The 20850-nt window shown below is 34.5% G+C and overlaps 1 protein-coding gene across 8 annotated transcripts in view; it reads left to right on the top strand.

Annotated features, from left to right (window-relative positions):
* Positions 1-20850, top strand: part of FAM135A (family with sequence similarity 135 member A) — a 95846-nt gene that overhangs the window by 29852 nt on the left and 45144 nt on the right. For 5 of the 8 annotated variants that reach the window (XM_060189984.1, XM_060189982.1, XM_060189983.1 and 2 more), the window contains 6 exons: positions 1030-1169; positions 1273-1343; positions 5653-5826; positions 10433-10559; positions 11466-11619; positions 15086-15163. In XM_060189984.1, coding sequence (XP_060045967.1) covers positions 1030-1169; positions 1273-1343; positions 5653-5826; positions 10433-10559; positions 11466-11619; positions 15086-15163 — 744 coding nt within the window. Of the gene's footprint in view, positions 1-1029; positions 1170-1272; positions 1344-5652; positions 5827-10432; positions 10560-11465; positions 11620-15085; positions 15164-20850 lie in introns of those variants that run through there. The other 3 variants (XM_007529033.3, XM_060189987.1, XM_060189988.1) reach the window with 2 other exon arrangements.

Below are 20850 nucleotides of genomic sequence, written 5' to 3'. Positions count from 1 at the left end.
GGTTGGTTTTCCTAGTATGACCAGAACCCATCCTGAGTCATCATCTTAGGGACCCACCTTGAGTCACCACATAAATCATTAGGGCCCACCATGAGTAGCCCAGATAGATGCCCCAGTCATTGGAAAAGGCCAAAAGTCAGATATTACTTCCCAAACATCCAGTACACAAAACTAGCCAGATTGTTTTACTAGAGCACTGATCAGCTCTAGTTTATGGTGCTGCAGGGGATTGAGCCTGTGAATTTAGAGCCTCAGGCAAGAGAGTTTCTTTGCCTAACCATTATGCTATCTACCCCTCACCCATCAAATTCTTTATTCTAGTGGTGTAAAGATTACTTCTCATCAATCAGGACAAAGGTTAAAGTCTATGTTAATCATTTTCTTTTTATTAAGTATCTTTATTTATTGGATAGAGACAGCCAGAAGTCGAGAGGGAAGGAGGTGATACAGAGGGAGAGAAAGAGAGAGACCTGCAGCCCTGCTTCACCACTTGCAAAGCTTTCCTCTTGTAGGTGGGGATCGGGAGCTCAAACCCTGGTCCTTGTGATTGTAACGTGCACTCAACCAGGTGCTCCACCACCCAGCCCCAATTATTTTCTTCTGTGGCTACAGATTGGTTGTTCACTCTTAAAATATATCTACCTTGATATTTCATAATATGTTTTCTCAGATTAAGGTAAATTGTATAGCAGCCAAGAAAGTAGCTCGACAATTAGAGTGCAAGACTTGCATGCCTGAAGCTCCCAATTCAATCCAGTGGTCCTTTGACTTCTTTTTTTCCTCTCTCTCTACCAAATTCTCATGTGAAAGGCACTATATATCTCTTATGAAATAAATGAAATGATCTCTTTAAAGCAATAACATATGTCAGTAATTTTGTGCTGATTTATGTACTTAATTTTTATCAAAATATTTTAAGAGGTGGTCTAATATATACAGTGGTAATTGCATTAAAGAAGTATAATCAAACATACAGTATTTAAAGGCCACTCATCTTAGTTACTAATTACATAATCTTATCTGTTTTAGGTATGACTTTAGCCTTTCCAGCTTCAGTTCATGATTCTCTGATCTGCAGTAAAACATTTCAGATTCTTTATAAAAATGAAGAAGTTGTTTTAAATGATGTTATGATCTTCAAAGTTAAAATGTTGTTGGATGAAAAAAAGGTAAACATCTCTTCGAATATAGTTATCAGTGTCATTGTAAAATCTCAAACAAAATTTATTAGTTTCTCTAAAATTTACAAAGTTATCTAATCTGTAATTTCAGATTGAAGAAACCCTTGAAGAAATAAGTTATCTCCTGTCTTTGGATCTACACTTTACAGAAGGAGATTATTCGTAAGTAGGCTTATCAGATTAAGATATTTTTATTTTATAAATAAATTTTTAAAAATATTCCTTTATGCCTGATTTCTGTTAATATTAAATTCCTAAATTTCTTGGATTTTAACCTAACCCTTATTGATTTTTAAAAAGAAAGACAAATATCAATTATCTCACTTAAAGATGGTTCATAAGAAACAAGGGCAGAAAAAGAATGAAACTTGAATTGGGTGTGATGTATTATCACAAAGCAAAGGACTGTGAGGAAGAAAGGAAAGGCGAGGTGGCATTGGATCCAGTCTTGTTACATGATGATGGGGAAAGACCCAAGTTGGGGACACCTATCACAGGAGATGACAGGTTGTACCCTGTTCCAACAACTATACTGTAAACTATTAGCCCCTCAATAGAATAATACTTTTAAAAAATAGTAATACTTGGGGCTGGGTGGTGGCACACCTGGTTGAGCACACATGTTACAGTGTGCAAGGACCCAGGTTCAAGCCCCTGGTCCCCACCTGTAGGGGGGAAGCTTCATGAGTGATGAAGCAGGGCTATAGGTGTCTCCCTGTCTCTCTCCCTCTCTATCTCCCTCTCCTCTCTTGATTTCTCACTTTCTCTATCAAATAAAGACAACAAAAAAAAATAGTAATACTTATAGTAGGTTAGGCCTACTCTTTTGTGCCCATGCTGAACCCAAGAATTATGAAACAATTTCCTGGACCCTAGAAATTATAATGCTAATATAGTAACTGCTGCCATAAAGCACTTAAATATAGCAGAACTCTCTTCTACTAGTTAATTTTTTTTTTTTAAAGCCAAAGCACTGCTCAGCTCTGATTTATGGTGGTGTGGGGAATTGAACCTGGGACTTTGGAACCTCAGACATGAGAGTCTCTGTTTTATTTGGTTTTTTTGGTTGTTTTTTTTTTAATTTCTTTATTGAGTGGTTAATGTTTTACATTTAACAGTAAATACAATAGTTTGTACATGCATAACATTTCCCAGTAACAATACAGCCTCCACTAGGTCCTCTGTCATCCATTTTGGATCTGTATCCTTCCCCCCACCCACCCCAGAGTCTTTTACTTTGGTGCAATATGCCAATTCCAGTTCAGGTTCTACTTGTGTTTTCTCTTCTCATCTTATTTTTCAACTTATGCCTGAGAGTGAGATCATCCCATATTCATCCTGTTTCTGACCTATTTTACTTAACATGATTTCTTTAAGCTCCATCCAAGATGAGTTGAAAAAGGTAAAGTCACCATTTTTAATAGCTGAGTAGTATTCCATTGTGTATATAGACCACAACTTGCTCAGCCACTCATCTGTTCTTGGACACCTGGGTTGCTTCCAGTTTGTGGCTATTACAAATTGTGATGCTAAGAACATATGTGTACGCAGATCTTTTTGGATGGGTGTGTTGGGTTCCTTAGGATATATCCCCAGGAGAGGAATTACAGGATCATAGATTAGGTCCATTTCTAGCTTTGTGAGAGTTCTCCAGACTGTCTCCACAGAGGTTGGACCAATTGACATTGCCACTAGCAGTGCAGGAGGGTTTCTTTGACCCCACAACTTCTCTAGCATTAGTTACTGTTGCCTCTTCTGATGTATGACATTCTCACAGGAATGAAGTGATAATCTCATTGTTGTCTTTATTTGCATTTCTCTGAAGAAGTGTTGGAGCATTTTTTCATGTGTTTCTGAGCCTTTTGGATCTCTTCTGTGGTGAATATTCTGTCCGTGTCCTCTCCCCATTTTTGGATGGGGTTATTTGTTTTCTTGTTGTTGCATTTGGCAAACTCTTTATATATTTTGGTTATAAACTCTTGTCTGATGTATAGCATGTAAAGATCTTCTCCCCTTCTGTGAGGGGTCTCTTGGTTTGGATAGTGGTTTCTTTTGCTGTGCAGAAGCTTTTTAATTTGATGTAGTCCCATAGGTTTATGCTTGCCTTAGTCTTCTTTGTAATTGGGTTTGTTTCATTGAAGATGTCTTTAAAATTTATGCAGAAAAGAGTTCTGCCAATATTTTCCTCTAAGTAACTGATAATTTCTGGTCTAACATCCAAGTTCTTGATCCACTTGGAATTTACTTTTGTGTTTGGTGAAATATAGTGGTTCAGTTTCATTCTTCTGCATTTTCAACCCATTTTTTCCAACACCATTTGTTGAAGAGACTCTGCTTTCCCCATTTAAAAGTCTGGGCACCTTTGTCAAAGATTAGATGTCCATAGGTGTGGGAGCTTACTTCTGGGCTACAATTCTATTCCACTGCTCAGTGTGTCTATTCATGTTCCAGTACCAAGCAGTTTTGATGACAACAGCCCTATAATACAATTTGAGATCTGGGAGTGTGATGCCTCCAGTTCTGTTCTTTCTTCTCAAGATTTTTTTGGCAATTCTAGGTCTTTTCTGGTTCCAGATAAGCGTTTGTAGCATTTGTTTCTATTCTCCTAGAAATGTGGTTGGGATCTTGATGGGGATAGCATTAAATTTGTATATGGCTCTGGGTAGTATATGTTTTGGTTTTTTATTTGTTTTAATTGACACCCTTTTAACATTACTTTTTAAAATTTTATTTATTATTGAATAGAGACAGAGAGGAATTGAGAGAGGAAGCAAGGGAAAGAGACAGAGAGACACCTGCAGCCCTGCTTTACCATTCGTGAAACTTTCTGCCTCCAGGTGGGGGATAGGGGCTTGAACCTGGGCCCTTGCACACTGTAACATATGTGTTCAACCAGGTGCACCACTACTTGGCCCCATGAGATTCTCTTTGCATAATCATTATGCTATCTATCCCTGCCCATTAATTTTTCTTAGTAGCAGGATTAATGCCTTCTTTTAGAGGTTTGATAATCAGATTTATCAAGATTGGTAACTCTTACTCTTGGCAGTTATTTCTAGTTTTTTAAATATTGATATTTATTTATGTAATAGAAACAGAAATCAAAAAGGATGGGAGGGATAGAGAAAAAGAAACCTGTAGCACTGCTTCACTGTTCATGAACCTCCCCCCAGCCCCCATAGGTGGATAGACCAGGATCTTGAGCCTGGTTCTTTGTGCACCATTTAACATGTTCACTGTTTAATATGTGCACTCGAGCAGGTATGCCAGTACTCAGGCCCAGGTCCAAGCCTCCTTGCCCCACCTGCAGGAGGGAAGCTTCTCAAACTTTGAAGTAGTGTTGTAGGTATCTCTCTTTCTATCTCCTCTTTCCCTTTCAATTTCTCTCTCTAGCCAAAATATAAATAAATAAAATAAAGATAAAATCTTCCATTATGTTATAATATAGATGGAGCTGGGAAGGGTTCATACTGAGTGAAAAAAATCAGAAAGAGATTCCAGATGACCTCACTCTTTTTGTGGGATTTAGGCAACAAATCAAGTGAACAAGTAGGGGTGATGCACTTTTATTTTTATTTATTTTTTTTAATTTAATTTTATATTTATTTATTTATTCTCTTTTGTTGCCCTTGTTGTTTTATTGTTGTAGTTATTGATGTCGTCGTTGTTGGATAGGACAGAGAGAAATGGAGAGAGGAGGGGAAGACAGAGAGGGGGAGAGAAAGCTAGACACCTGCAGACCTGCATCACCGCCTGTGAAGCGACTCCCCTGCAGGTGGGGAGCCAGGGCTCGAACCGGGATCCTTATGCCAGTTTGCGCTTTGTGCCACCTGCACTTAACCCGCTGAGCTACAGCCCGACTCCCAGTGAAGCACTTTTAAACCCTTGGGTTACATATACAGATTTTGGGTGACTAAAGGGGTAGGAGACCCAGTGCCCTACGCATTGGTGGTGGGCATGTTTAGCAGATATTTTGTGAAATTGTACCCTTGAGACAACAGTACTGGAAAAGGACTTAGAAGGACATTAATGAGTTGAAAACTATTGATAGAACATGGTTATTTTATTGTTAGATACCATATTGCTTTCTAATGCCAATATGATGCTTTAAATGTTTTTCTTAACTTAAATTTGTAAAATGTAATTCAGCAATTAAACGTTTTAGTAATGTAAACTAGAAAATACTGGACTTGGGCCAGGCAGTGTCACACCTGGTTCAGTGCATATGTTACCATGCACAGGGACCCAGGTTTGAGCCCTCCAGTCTCCACCTGCAGGAAGAGGGAAAAACTTTGCTAGTGGTAAAGCAAGGCTAAAAGTATCTCTCTGTCCCTCCCTGTCTATCTTCCCTTTCCCTCTCAATTTTTAGCTATCTCTCCAGTAGAGATAATTTTTAAAAATGATAATAAAATGATAATATTTGACTTTATGAAATATTTATACTTATATGTAAATATGTTGCTTTCTCTAGGGCAGATGATCTGAATGCTTTGCAACTAATAAGTAGCCGAACATTGAAGCTGCACTTTAACCTCCATAGAGGCCTTCATCATCACGTTAATGTTATGTTTGATTATTTCCACCTTTCTGTTGTATCTGTTACAGTCCATGCATCATTGGTTGCACTACACCAGCCACTAATAAGGTAAATTTAACCTATATCTTTACATTTATATACATAAAGATAACTGAAATAGTAAGGAATTTCTAAAGTTATAATTATTAACTGAATACTTTCAATTTACACCAAAATAATAAAATTTAGAGCATGAGAAGATTTGCTTGATTACTTTTTTTAACTATAGATTATGTAGCTAACCTTTGTCAGATGACCAATAAAATTACTGCAGTCTAAAAATAACAATATAAAATAGCTAAATCTATATATTTTTATGTAGTGGTATGCTGTAGTTATTTATTCTCTGAAAAAAAGTATGTTTCTTCTTTGGGGTTTCATTTCTCTTTTTTAATCTACTCTAGATGGGCTGATATTTACATATACATATATTTTTTGACATGGAGCCAGGACCTCTCAAATGTTGTATTTCGACTTTCCAGGTCACATTTTCATTCTAGTAAAGACAGAGAGAAAGACACTATAGCATCTGGTGTGGTACTTAGGTTGAACCTAGGCCATACACATGACAGTGAGCAATCTTTGTGACCACCCAATTTATATTCATATTCTTATACAAAGATTTTTTCTCTAAGTCATTAGCCAATTGTTTTTTACATTTTTTAATCTTTATTTATTTATTTTGAATAGAGACAGAGGGAAATTGTGAGGAAAGGGGAAAATAGAGTGGGAGAGAGACACCTGCAGACCTGCTTCAACGCTCGTGAAGCTTTCCCCAGGCAGATGGGGACCAGGGCCTTGAACCCGGATCCTTGCACACTGTAATGTTTGTGCTTAACCAGATGTGCCACTGCCTGGCCCCCATTAGCCATTTTTATTGATTTTTTTTCAAGTAGTTTATTATAATAAGAGAGAGAGACAGAAGACCAAAGCAGTGCTCAGAGCCTCAGGCACAAAAGTTTTTTGCATAACTATCATGCTAGCCATATCCCAGCCCCAGTTTCATATATTTTTATTAAGCTTTTTGAAACTAAATCACCTACCATTTTAACTGAAAAGCACATATTATTCTGGAGCTTGATTAAGATTGAACAGTTTTTTGCTCAGTTTGATGGGGAGATGGATTAGCTTTCATTAATGAACAGTACAATTCAAGTTCTTCAGTTTTTACATTAAGTGTTATCTTTGTCTTTAATTATTATTATTATTACTGCTCCATGTCTTGTGAATCCTCCCTCTGTTTGCAGGTGCTTCAACTCACATCCTTATACATAAACATTATAGTGTAGGTAACAAGACACTTTCAGTTTTTAATATCAGTAACTTATATGTATGCTCCTCTGCTACATATGGTGTTGGGGATAAAACCCAGGGCTTTACATGTGGAAGAAATGTATTTTTTTTCATGGTTTCTTTTTTTTTTTTCTTTTAATTTCTTTATTGGAGGATTGATGTTTTACAGTCGACAGTAAATACAATAGTTTGTACATGCATAACATTTCTCAGTTTTCCACAAAACAATACAACCCCCACTAGGTCATCTTGTCATCCTTTTCTAGGACCTGGAAAATAGAAATGTATTCTATTGCTGCAACACCTCCCAACCCCTCTTTACAATTTTCTGGCACAAATCTGAGTCCAGTAATTGATACTAGGGATAGTACTTAAGAATTATGCTGTTAAACTGAGTTCTCAGAAAACTATGTAGGTAATTTTAGAGACTTACCTTTAGAATTAGTAGAAAACCAACATAGTTTAACATAAAGACTACAAGAGTCTGCTATAGATATCTTTACATTATTTTAAAAACTTTCATTGAGACTATCTTCCATGATTTCCCTTATGATTTTATGATTTCTTTTAGAGCACAGGGTCAGATGTATTTTCCTGTTGATTTGCTTTGTCTTCCTTATTCTGAAGTCAGATCTGTAACTCATGTTTTACCAATTTTGTGTTGCTTAGTGCAATAAGTACTTATAATTTAGTTGTTGTAACTTTTGTAAATAAAGCATTTGTGTTATAGATTAAAATTTTAATATGTTGATCTGAATATGTAATATAGTTCTATAGTTGAAACTTCTTTGATAATTTTTTTAAAATATGACTTTCAACTAAGTAATTGAAATTACTAGTTATTTTTCTATTAATTACATGTGATGTTAAACTTTATCTGTTTATCACACTACAATTTTCTGAATCTCTTAATTTTGTTATTTCAACTTGAATAACTAATTAATCTGTTTTAGTCTTTTAGGGTTTATTTCTTTCTCTTTTTGTACCAGAGCACTATTCAGCTCTGGGGTTGAATGTGGGGCCTTGGGCATGAGAAATAACCATTATGCTATCTACCCCCGCCCATCTTTTTTTTTTCTTTGTAAATCTGGCTTAGTTTTTTTCCTGAAAAGAGAAGTACAAATAATTCAGAGATTAGCTAAGATTCTCAATGTTGCTTTCTAGGAGTAACAGTCACATATTCCTAGTGAGTTAAATGTGTGATTCCTCTGTAGTAGTTTTTGCCACAGGCTAGTAGATGAAAGGACCTGTTCATCCCTTAGAGACTCTTTACTGGAAGAAGATATTTTTGGCTCAGGATCAGAAGCCAAGAGAATTGATTAATTATTGACTCTAGTTAGTGACAGGCAGAGAAAATTAAGTGCCTCTAATAGCTGAGGTTGCTGTTCTTTACCTAGACCCTAATATTTCCTCTCAATGCTAGAACCTTACCCTGAAAGAAGCAAGCAGCATCTTTTCCTGCCTTTCTTTGCCTATAAATGAGAGATTAGAGATGGAAAACAGGAAATGGCGAAGGGAAAGTTTATTTCTGATGGCATACTGGTAAAAGGGATGATGTTAAGGATAATATTCCTTACTATATATGCTTCAAAAAGTTTTTCCTAGTTTTGTTGTAGGTGAATTTATGCTCTAAGCACAATGAAATGTTTCTAAATTTGCAATATTATTTTTGTTTTAAAATTATTTTTCTTTGAAGCACATTATATGTTCTATCTAATTATGAACATGAAAAAAATTATTGGATCGGTGAAATAACTTACTGGGGTAGTGCACTGCTTTTCCATGTGTGCAACCCAGGTCAAGCATAGCCCCCACTGCATTGAAGGAAGTTTTGGTGCTATAGTCTCTTTCTCTCTATCTGCTTCTCTGTCTCTATGTAAAAGACAAATAGAATTCTTTAAAAGTTAGGTCAGTATTTCTTTATTGTTTTTTAAATAGATTTATTTCCTTTTATTTATTTATTTTTTAGTGAAGGAGTGAGAGGAAGAGACCTCTGTTTATTTATTTATTTATTTATTTTCCCTTTTGTTGCCCTTGTTGTTTTTCTTTGTTGTAGTTATTATTGTTGTTATTGATGTCATCATTGTTAGGACAGAGAGAAATGGAGAGAGGAGGGGAAGACAGAGAGGGGGAAAGAAAGACACCTGCAGACCTGCTTCATTGCCTGTGAAGCAACTCCCCTGCAGGTGGGGATCCTTATGCCGGTCCTTGTGTTTGGCGCCACCTGCACTTAACCTGCTGTGCTACTGCCCAACTCCCAAAGAGACCTATTTCTTATATTTCAATGTTAAGGATAACACTTATTTATTTATTTATTTATTTATTTATTTATTTATTTATTTATTTATTGGATAAACAGCCAGAAATTGAGAGAAAAGAGGGAGAGAGGCAGAGAGATACCTATAACCCTGCTTCATCACTTGCAAAGCTTCCCCCCTGCAGGCGCGGACTGGGGGCCTCAAACCTGGGTCCTTGTACATTGTAACATGTGCACTCAACCAGGTGTACCACCACCTGGCCCCCAACTTTTCTAATTCAGTTCTGAAGAACATATTTTATCAAGTGGAGTTTATCATTCATTTGTAATTTCCTTAAATTTGCTGGGATATAGGTAATTTATTTTTGCAAAGCAAATAAATTTTACAAATGAAGGCTGCTCTTTGCTTATGACAAAATTGATTTACTTTCTGTCTTTTCCCTTTTGTCAAACTAACAAACAATCCAAATGCTTTAGCCCACTTATAACTAGACAATGCTTTTTCTTAAGTTAAATTGAGCATAGATTTTAGATATTCAAACAGAATGAAGAAATATGCTACTTATTCTGTGGGAGTTATGTAATCCTAAGAGTAATTTTAATGTTAACAGTAGTAATTCATACATGGTATTGAGAAAGTCCCCCCCCCTTTTTTTTTAAAAAAGTCCCTTTTAAGCATTAATCAGGATTATCTTAAAAGACTTTAACTATTTAGTAGAGAATTAAAGAAAAGAAATATTTTGTTTTTGAAAAAATAGAGTAAAGCAATTAAATAGTTTTCCTTTTCCCATGTTTAAGTTTGAGCTGTCTTTCTTCTGTAAACAGCATCCATATTTAACTGTCAATGTTATAACATGATCAACAGTTTAGGTGGATAATTTCCAAATGCTACCCTATTTTATCTTTAGAATTTTTTGAGAATTTCTGAAACTCAACCTTAAAGGGCTAATGTCAAACAAGTAATTTTAGTTTTTTATATTGTATCTTTTTATAACTCATACTGTTATAATAAAATTACTGTTAAGAGTGCTTTAGAAACCATAAATTTACAAAGCACTTGCTCTTTATTCTAGTGCTATAATGTTATTAATGATAATAATAACAATCTGATGCTTATTTCTTCAGCTTTCCTCGCCCTGTGAAGAACACTTGGCTAAATAGAAATGTACCAGCACAAAACAAGGATTCCATGATTCCTCCTCTTGAAAGTGTGGTCTTTGGTATTAATTACACAAAACAGTTATCACCAGATGTAAGCACTGACTGTTTATAAATTCCCTTTTTTCATCTTATTTTAAATTTTAAAAATTAACTGTTTTAGACATCAGTGTAATGTTTATATTGTTAATTGAGCTCAACAACATGTCTAATTAAATATGATCTTAATAAATTAGTTCCAGTTATTTAATAGATAACTAATCTGGTACTTCTAAGATTTGTCTAGTTTGATGATTAGAGGTCTTTGATACCTAGTGTTGTTATTATTATTATTATTTACTTTTCCTCAGAGCTCTGGCTTACAGTGTTAACCAGCGATTGAAACTGGATCTTGGAGCCTTCAGGCATGAAAGTTGTTTTGCATAATGACTATGCTATGTCCCAAGGCCCCCAGAATCTTTTCTTAACTTGTTACTCTTATTCCCTTACCAGAATTAGTCATTCTGAAGGAAATGGTAAAGAACAATTAACTTCCCTAAATTGTATCCCAACTTTTTGTAGTACAAGTTTAACCATTACTTTCCTGAAAAAGAAAAGAAATTTTATACAAGAAAACAGAGTGTCCCTCAATTCAAATGTAATTTGAATTTCATCAGTAAGAGAGATGGGTGGGGACAGAGAAAGAAAATTTGAGTGTTACTCTGACACACACAACGCCTAAATCAGTCTCAGGACTCATGCTTGAGAGTGTACTATCCATTGTACAACCTCTTGGGCCACTGAATCTCAAATCATAACCTATTTATTTTAAAAAGTCATTGTAACTGAGATTACTGGATTAACATGTTATATGTCTAAATTATTTGTAAAATAAGCAACTCACTAAAAAATTGCTGATTTTCTTATGTCTTAGAATTACCATAATTAGTAAGTGTCAAGTATTCTATTTTTGGACTGTTGGTTGCTAACATTCTCTATCCCAAATCTGTTCTTTGTTTAGGGTTGCAGTTTCATCATTGCAGAATCCTTCCTTCATCATGCCTATCATTTTCATTATACACTTTGTGCCACTTTGCTGCTAGCCTTCAAGGGATTGCACAGCTATTTCATTACGGTAACAGAAGAGATTCCCTCTTGTCAGAAACTAGAACTGGGTATGTTAAAAGTAGCAAGATCTGTCCTATAGTTCAAATCATTCTCTTCATTCTCATATTACTAGTAATCAGCTTTGTATAGTGTTTCTGTACTAAAAGTATAATGTTTATGTGCTTTCCCTTCTCTCACAATTCCATCTTTCTAAACCTGTGGTAATTACTCTACAATAAAAACAAACTTTTGTGCTATTTAAAAATCACTTCCTGGTGCTAGTTTGAAATGACTCTTAGTAGTTTGTTTTAATAGTATACTACTTCTCTTAATTTTCTTAAAATATAACCAGAAAACATACTAGAAAGGTAAATTAAAGCCACAATTTCAAATATTTAGTAGTCTGTTCATATTGTAGGCACTTGGGACTTTTTTTAGACTTGATATTAGGTGATTTCTAATATTTTATTTTACACCAGAAAATTCAGTTTGAACATTTTGAAAATTATGTAATCATTAAAAAATATTCTATTTTAGCATGATACTTATATTTGAACATGTATTGTGATGTACAGTAAAAAGCATATTTCCTTCATTTTATATATCATTTGTAGTTTTCAAATTTTATATATATTTCATAGAAAAATGAATTATTGGGATTTGAAAATTAAATGATTATTTAAAAATTCTGTAACAATTTTATTTTTGAAATGTCACCCAATAGTTCATTAGAAGTACATTTTACTTGCATCTTCATAATAAATTATTTTTATCATTAAAATTTTTTTGACAGCTGTACCTCATGCATATACAATTATACCACTCCTGAATCAATTTTTATCACTGATTTTATCAGAGGGGTGGGGAGAAGGGGGGGGTAGCACAACATTCTTCCGCCATTCTTGTGGCTTCCCTCAGTGCCATGATGTTACTGTGTGGTGCCAAGACTAGAGTCCCAAGTCTTTTTTGTTTTTAATTGGATAGTGACAGCCAGAAATTGAGAGGGTAGGAAGAGATAGGGAAACAGAGAGACACCTGCAGTACTGCTTCACCACTCACAAAGCTTTCCCCCACCAGGTGGGTACTGGGGCCTTGAACCCTGGTCCTTGTGCATTGTAACATGTGCACTCAACCAGGTACGCCACTACCCAGTCCCCTTAGTCCAAGTCTTGAAAATGATAAGGCATGTGCTCTACTGGGGAAGAGTGGCTCTTCATGTTTTTCAGTAAATCAGGAGCTACTTTTTAAATTTTACTTAAGTTAATCAGTGTTTTTTCTTTCTTTTTCCTCAAGGACCTCGGTCTTTTAGCCATTATAAGTACACTCTCAAAAAAGTCACTATTTTGAAAATAATTAGCAGGATTGATACTGATTATTTCTTATTTATTTATTGAATAAAGACAAAGAGAAATCGAGAAAGAAAGGTGCTAGGGTGCTAAGTTAGGTGCTGAAGACAGTGTAGTCATTGTAGATCTTTAATTTTTCACCTTTCCTTTATAAGTCATCAGTTCAGCATGGGGATGAATAGGAGAAACTCACCAATGAGGCAGGAATTCTTGTGGTTTTAATGTAAAGAAAAATATATGAAAGATAGGTCTGTAAATATCTTTTAAGGAAGTCCATCTGTATATAATTTTATGTAGATTTAACATGTAATATTTATAAATGAAAAGTTACATGAACCATATTTTAATTTAGAAAGATATATCTCTCAAGTGAAGTAGCTGTTTGGGTAAAATTTATAATTAGTTATTTTTAAAAGTATCCTTTCAAAGGAAAAACTATTTCATATAGTGTATTTACTAATAATTAACTTTTTAACTACTAATAATTAATTTTAGTATGGTGATTCATTTATTTTTTAAATTTTTTCTCAAGATGACTTATGTCGTATATTATACTTTGACTTCTAGATGTCATGTAGAAAAAACATGATAATTAAAAGAACCTTTATACTTAATTTCAGGAGTCAGTTTTTAAATGAGTACTAACTTTATTTTAAATAATTTGCTTACAATATTTTAGCAGATAGCAGAATTCTAAGCAGATCCAAACTTTTTACTTAATTTTATTAACTAATAACAGTTGAATAAAATTACTAGTGCTTTATACATATTTACTAAAAATATATTTAATGAATGAAATAGCACAAAACAGTTTTCAGTGTTATTTAAAAATATATATGGGGGGGGTGGCAGGTGGTGGCACATCTGATTAAGTGCATACATTACTCAGGTTCAAGCCCCTGGTCGCCACCTGCAGGGGAAAGGCTTCGCAAATGGTGAAGCAGTGCTTCCCCCTCCCTTTTCAATTTCTCTGTTTCTATCCAATAATTAATTAAAATATATATAGGTATTAATGCATAACTTAATAGCAATTTCTAGGTATTTTTATATGTTAACTAATGTCTTTTTATTATTTTGGATAAAGACAGAGAAATTGAGAAGGAAAGGAGAATTAGAGATGAGACGAGACAGAGAGATACTTGCAGGTAGCACTGCTTCACCACTCATGAAGCTTCTACCCTGCAGGTGGAGATCTGGGGCTTGAACTGGAGTCTTGCACACTATAATCTGTGTACTCAACTATATATACCACCACCCAGCCCTCTAGAGATTTTTAAAAACCAAGACTCATCTTCAGTGAACATTAATTACTAGTGCTTTGTATATTCTTAAACTTTTTGCAACTATTCATATTATTTTCTATTTTAAATAAATTTTAGTTTATTCTTGAATGCATCTTCTAGAACTCCTAAAATACTATTAACCACTCACAGTAAAACTATTACACATCCTGAAATATTAATGTTTATTTTATCCTAGAAAAATTAAAACTAGAAAATAGGCAATATTTCCACAAAGCACTGTTTACTAAATAAATATCACTGTATTCATCAGTTTTAAAAAGTAGATATAAAATTGTTCTTGATTAGTTATTTTATATTTCCCGAGCTTTCCATAAATGTCTATTCTAAAATATCTTTCACCCTTACCATGCTTTGAAAAAATTATCTGTTCTGTTCTCTTAAAAATTAAAGCCATGAATCTTAAATTCCTTTCTGCTTTGATGTTTCCTTTTGTCTTAGATGAATGATGTACATTTTTTAAAAATGCCACATGCTTAAATATTGGTTTGGTGCAAGGAGTCCTTACTGAAAATGGGAGTTGAGGGTTCTAAATTCTAGGTTTTGGCAAATCACATAACCTTCTGAGTCCCAGTATGTACGTTTATAAAAGTAGGAGATTTATTTACCTGAGCTCTGAGATCCTTGCCTACTCTAATATACTAGTTTTATGAAACTAAGACATAAAAATAATATTAGATTATGAAATGTAAAGAGTAAAATAATATAAACTTGAATGTACATCATTTGTAATTCTAAAAGCTAATTAAAGACTCTGCTTTAGTGTTCTAATCTAACTGCACTTGTCCATATAATTACTAAGTCTATTACTAAGAAGTTGGAAATCTAATAAATTTTGTGATAAAAGGAGTATAGTAACTAGTGCTATGTGCAATCCTTATAACTAGCCAAGGCCAACATGCAGGTCCTTTATGAGCGCCTTCTAAGAAGAAAACAGCCACGAGCCCAGAAAGACACCTGTCTAGGTATGTTTACAAATAGGTTAAGTAAATAATCCCTTATAATTAATATGAAATTTTGCATTAAATTAGTGTCAATTATCATAAATACATGTTTATTTAGTATATTCCTACTAATTTTACTTTAGAACTTACTCTTAACTTATTTTTAATTGATCTTAGAGTCAACTTGGTGCATAAACTTTGGTTAATTTCTCAATTTCTAAAACTAAAGTTTATTCAGAACTGGAAATCTTAAATGAAAAGATTTTCTGCCTTTCCCCAGATGCTTTTTAGACGTTCTACAAAGAGCACTTTTTGGAAATCATGTTTATTGCCAGAATTTGTTGGTTTAATAACATTGTCTTAAATTTGTTCAAATTAAGTTTAATCTTTGGATAGGAATAATGATAATGAAATGTGGTTTAAAAACTGAAGCTAGTTTTATGCATTACAGAAATTAAGATGGGAAATATCAGTACCTTGTTTTTGTTTATATTTTTATTGTTTTAAATTTAAAAAACAGTATCAAATACTATCCAAATATGATGCTTATGCTAAAGAATATATTCTAATTATTTTATTGATATATTTCTATATATATGCATATATTTTCATGTGCTGCTGGAGATTGAGCCCTGAGTCTCCAACATGCACTTTACTGCTAAGCCACCACCCTGGCCTAACTTTTTCAGTCTTTTGCTTTTATTTTATTTTATTTTTTTATTTTATTGCCACTGGGCTTATCATGGGACTCCATTCCTGCATAATAAATCCACTGCTACCTGTAGGTATTTTTTTTTTATTATTTTTTATAGAGCTAAAGAGCAATTGAGGCGGTCAGGCAGTTGACACACTGGGTTAAGCACACATAGTACTAAGTGCAAGGATCCCAGTTCGAGACCCCGACCCCCCACCTGCATGGGGGTCATTTCACAAGAGGTGAAGCAGATTTGCAGGTGTCTTCCTCTCCCCCCACCCCTGCAATTTCTCTCTGACCTATCCAGTAAAACGGGAAAAAAAAATTGAGAGGGAAGGAAGAGAGAGAAACCCGCAGCATTGTTTCACTATTTATGAGGTTTACCCCCTGCAGGTGGGGACCAGGGTCTTGAACTGGACTCATTGGCACATGGTATTATCTCTGCTCTACTGGGTGTGCCACCACCCAGCCCCTCCTTTTTTACTTTTAGAGTGAGAGAGAAAGATGGAGAGAGCAAAGCATTGGTCTACTTAATCTGTGGGACTCCCTTTGTTGCTTCCAAGTACTGACAAGGATCAAACCCAGATCCCTACACATACAAGATAAGTGGGTACTTTAGCATTGAGTCACTTTCCTGCCTCCCCAATATATCTTAATTTTTGTTCTAATATGGCAGTAGCACTAAATTTTATATATTTCCGTTGTAATTTTCAAAGCTGTTACTTTGTGTTGAATATACCATCTCAGTTACATTTTTTAATTATGAAAAGCTATAGAAAAAAATTAGTGTTTGTTTCTGAATTTTATAAGCATGGACAAAGGGAAATTAAGGAATCAGAATCTTAACAGTTTTTAGATGAGACAAGACCTAGCTTAGAAATAGTTCAACTTGTACAGTTTTCATCATAATTATTATGAAACAGATTGACTTTCTTGTTTAAAAAAAAAAAAGAAAAAGGAGGTTGAAGATTTATAAAAATTCATAGCTTGCCATTATAACTACTTAGGACATTGTAGTGTTCTTTACTAACAAAATATACTTCCAATATGAACTATTGGTATTATTGCTAGCTTATCAATACACTTGTGAACATTCTAAATGATTTTACAGAATGATGCTTATATTAGAAGGCATACATAAAGACCCAGTTTTGGGTTGGTTGGTTGGTTGATAAAGGATTTGATTAGGAACTAAAACATAATGAAGCTAGTTAATAACTTTTTTATTTTTATTTATAAAAAGGAAACATTGACAAAACCATAGGATAAGAGGGGTACAACTTCACACAATTCCTACCGCCAGAACTCTGTATCCCATTCTCTCCCCTGATAGTTTTCCTATTCTTTAACCCTCTAGGAGTATAGACCCAAGGTCCTTGTGGGATGTAGAAGGTTGAAGGTCTGACTTCTGTAGTTGCTTCCCCGCTGAACATGGGCGTTGACAGGTCGATCCATACTCCCAGCCTGTCTCTCTCTTTCCCTATTGGGGAAGAGCTCTGGGTAAGCAGAGCTCCAGGACACATTTGTGGGGTTGTCTGTCCAGGGAAGTCTGGTTGGCATCATACTAGCATCTGGAACCTGGTGGCTGAAAAAAGAGTTAACATACAAAGCCAAACAAATTGTTGTCCAATTGTGGACCTAAGGGCTGGAATAGTGCAGATGAAGAGTTGGGGGGGGGGTCCTCCATTTTGTAGATAGCTATTAGGCATATTTTAGTTATATTTCAAAGGGCCTGTGGCTATACTAGTTTCTGTTGTTGTTTTTTTCCCTTTTTCTTTTTGCCCCTGAGCCTGAAATTTGATATGCAGGTGGGTCCAAATTATTTTCTGGGGAGATGATGTCATGGCTGGAAAAAGGACCAGAAAACTGGATCAGGGAAGAGAGTAGCTCCCTGATATGGGAAAGGGATATAAATATTTTGACTGGTCACTGATTGTCAGAGAAATGCAAATAAAGACAACATTGAGATACCACCTCATCCCTGTGAGAATGGCATACATCAAAAAGGACAGCAGCAACAAATGCTGGAGAGGCTGTGGGGACAGAGGAACCTTTCTGCACTGCTGGTGGGAATGTAAATTGGTCCAATCTCTGTGGAGAGCAGTCTGGAGAACTCTCACAAGGCTAGACATAGACCTTCCATATGACCCAGTAACTCCTCTCCTGGAGATATAACCCAAGGACTCCATAACACCCGACCAAAAAGATATGTGTATGCATATGTTCATAGCAGCACAATTCATAATAGCTAAAACCTGGAAGCAGCCCAGATGCCCAACAGCAGATGAGTGATTGAGAAAGCTGTGGTATATATTTATACAATGGAATACTCTGCAGCTATTAAGAACAATGAACCTACCTTCTCTGACCCATCTTGGATGGATCTAGAAGGAATTATGTTAAGTGAGCTAATTCAGAAAGATAAATACGAGTATGGGATGATGCCACTCAATAAACAGAAGTTGAGAAAGAAGAACAAAAGGGAAACTTAAAGCAATATCTGACTAAATTTGGAGTAGGGCACCAAAGTAAAAACCCTGGGTTGAGTTAATAACTTTTATTGAAATAAGTTTTTGTCTTTAACATCTAGTATTGTCTTCTCTCTCTCTACCCCCCCCCCCCGGGGTTATTTCTGGAACTCGGTGCCTGCACTGTGAATCCACTGTTCCCAGAGTCTTTTTTTTTCCTTTTGTTGCCCTTGTTTTATCGTTGTTGTGGTTAATATTGTTGTTGTTATTGATGATATTGTTGTTGGATAGGATAGGATGGATAGGATAGGATAGGATAGGATAGGATAGGATAGGATAGGATAGGATAGGATAGGATAGGATAGGATAGGATAGGATAGGATAGGATAGGATAGGATAGGATAGGATAGGATAGGGTAGGATAGGGAGAAATCAAGACAGGGAGAAAGATAGACACATGCAGACCTGCTTCACTGTCTCTGAAGCAACTCTCCTGCAGGTTGGGAACCGGGGGCTCAAACCGGGATCCCTACGCTGTTCCTTGCACTTCGTGACATATGCACTTAACCCACTGTGCTACCGCCCGACCCCCATTTTCTCATTTTTTTATCTTTATAAAAATATATAGAATGGATGGATGATTTAGTAAATAAATTTAAGATACATTTACCATTTGACCTAGCTGTTCCATTTTGGGGGACTTGTATATACCATAACAGTAAAAATACCTGTATGTAAATATATCTATAGACAGATTAAGCACAGCATTGTACTTGGTTAGGCATAATACTGGAAATAAAGTTAAATGCCCTCATTGGATAAAGAATAGAATAGAAATTATGAGATACCTGCACCAAAAAATATTATGCTGTCACTGGAAAAATGCTCTAGGATTGCATGCCACTATTCCATGGAATAGTATTGAAAAATAAATGCAGGTTACAAAGAAGTGTGTAAATTATAATCCCACTTTTATAAAATATTGATTTTAAAACTTATATATGTATATTTTAAATATATGGAAGGAGGTATACTCTAGATTGTAACAGGTAACAGTGATGATTAGACAAATCAAAGAAAGAAGAATTTATGTTGAAATCATAAAAATTTATATAAAAAATCATACTTCTTCAAAACTGCATAAATGTCTTTTCAAAAGACATTCTACTAAAATTGAATCTTTTTTTAATTTAATTTATTTTTAGTGAAAGAGGGATACAGAGAGAAAGATACACAGAGAGAGTTACCAGAGCACTGCTCAGCTCTGGCTTATGGTGGTGCTGGGGACTGAACCTGGGATAACCATTATGCTGTCTCCCCAGCCCCTAAAATTGAATCTTGAACTCAGTTAAAAATACCAAATTATTTTGAAATAACTTCAACTCAGATTTTTCTCAGTTTTGCTTTTAAACAGTTTTAAGATGTTGCTTGCTTTGAAGATAGTTCTCACAGATTGTATAATGCAAACGAAATATATGCCAGTTTTTACATTTAGGCTTTTATTATGTAAAGATCAGAAAACTTTGTTAAAACCTTAGTTATTTTTTAAATTATTATGTAGTATATATAATCTATTAAGTCTAATTTTATTGATATATTTTATGAGAGAGAAAGATCACATGTAATGTGAAAACATAATAATGACTGGCTTATAGAAATTGTAATCTGGGGGTGAATGATAAGAGGCACTAGGAGTTTTATACAGAACCTCTTACCTGTGAAGCATGCTTTCTATTACTGAGACAACTTTGACCCCAAAAGTAGTTATTTCAAAGCAGGTACCTGATATTTTGTTTTTATTTTTGAAAACCTAATATTAGAAGCTACTAATGTGTCTGACAGTGAAACTATGAAATCTTAGGAGATTTGTTTGGTATCAGTGAATTAACCAAATTTTTTACTTATTTTTGGTACATATTGAAATTAAACATAATTTTATTAATGTATTATATGTTACAGAATATATATCCCTTACTGATCTTAGTTATCAACTGGGTATTTGTTTTTCACATCTTTATCTTTTTTTTTTTTTTACTAGAAATAGATGTTCAGTTTCCCTTATGAGAAAATGCGCTGATGAATAAACTTAGGAATGTTAAAAGATGTATTTTTGCTTTTGAGTAAGATAGATGAATTAATTTTTTTAACAGTAAGATTTTGAATTGTAGACTATTCTATAGAAAACTGAATTTACTAAACTAAATTGGACAGTAACTTTACTGAAAAGGATTTTATCACTCATTTTATTAAGTATCTTTTACTCCATATATATTTAAATATTTTGGCTATAAAAATTAATTTAAATTGAGATGGTGGGGAATGAATAGCATTTGTGAAATATGACTTGTATGTCCTAACTCAAATTATAAAGCTTTGTTGGAATTGACAGTACAAAAAGCACACAATAAAATCTTAACCATGTGTTTCATCTTGTGATGCAGTGGTACAAGTTATTTTAGATGGTCATTACTTCTTTAACAGTTTTAACTTCTTAAAAGAACAGAGACACACTGGTAAACATTTCAAAAATTGTATTTATGCCAAAC

Source organism: Erinaceus europaeus, chromosome 4 (genome assembly GCF_950295315.1).
Source record: "Erinaceus europaeus chromosome 4, mEriEur2.1, whole genome shotgun sequence".
Taxonomy (NCBI): Eukaryota; Metazoa; Chordata; class Mammalia; order Eulipotyphla; family Erinaceidae; genus Erinaceus; species Erinaceus europaeus.
The sequence above is the reverse complement of the archived record's forward strand: the minus strand, read 5'-3'. Positions and strand labels throughout refer to the sequence as shown.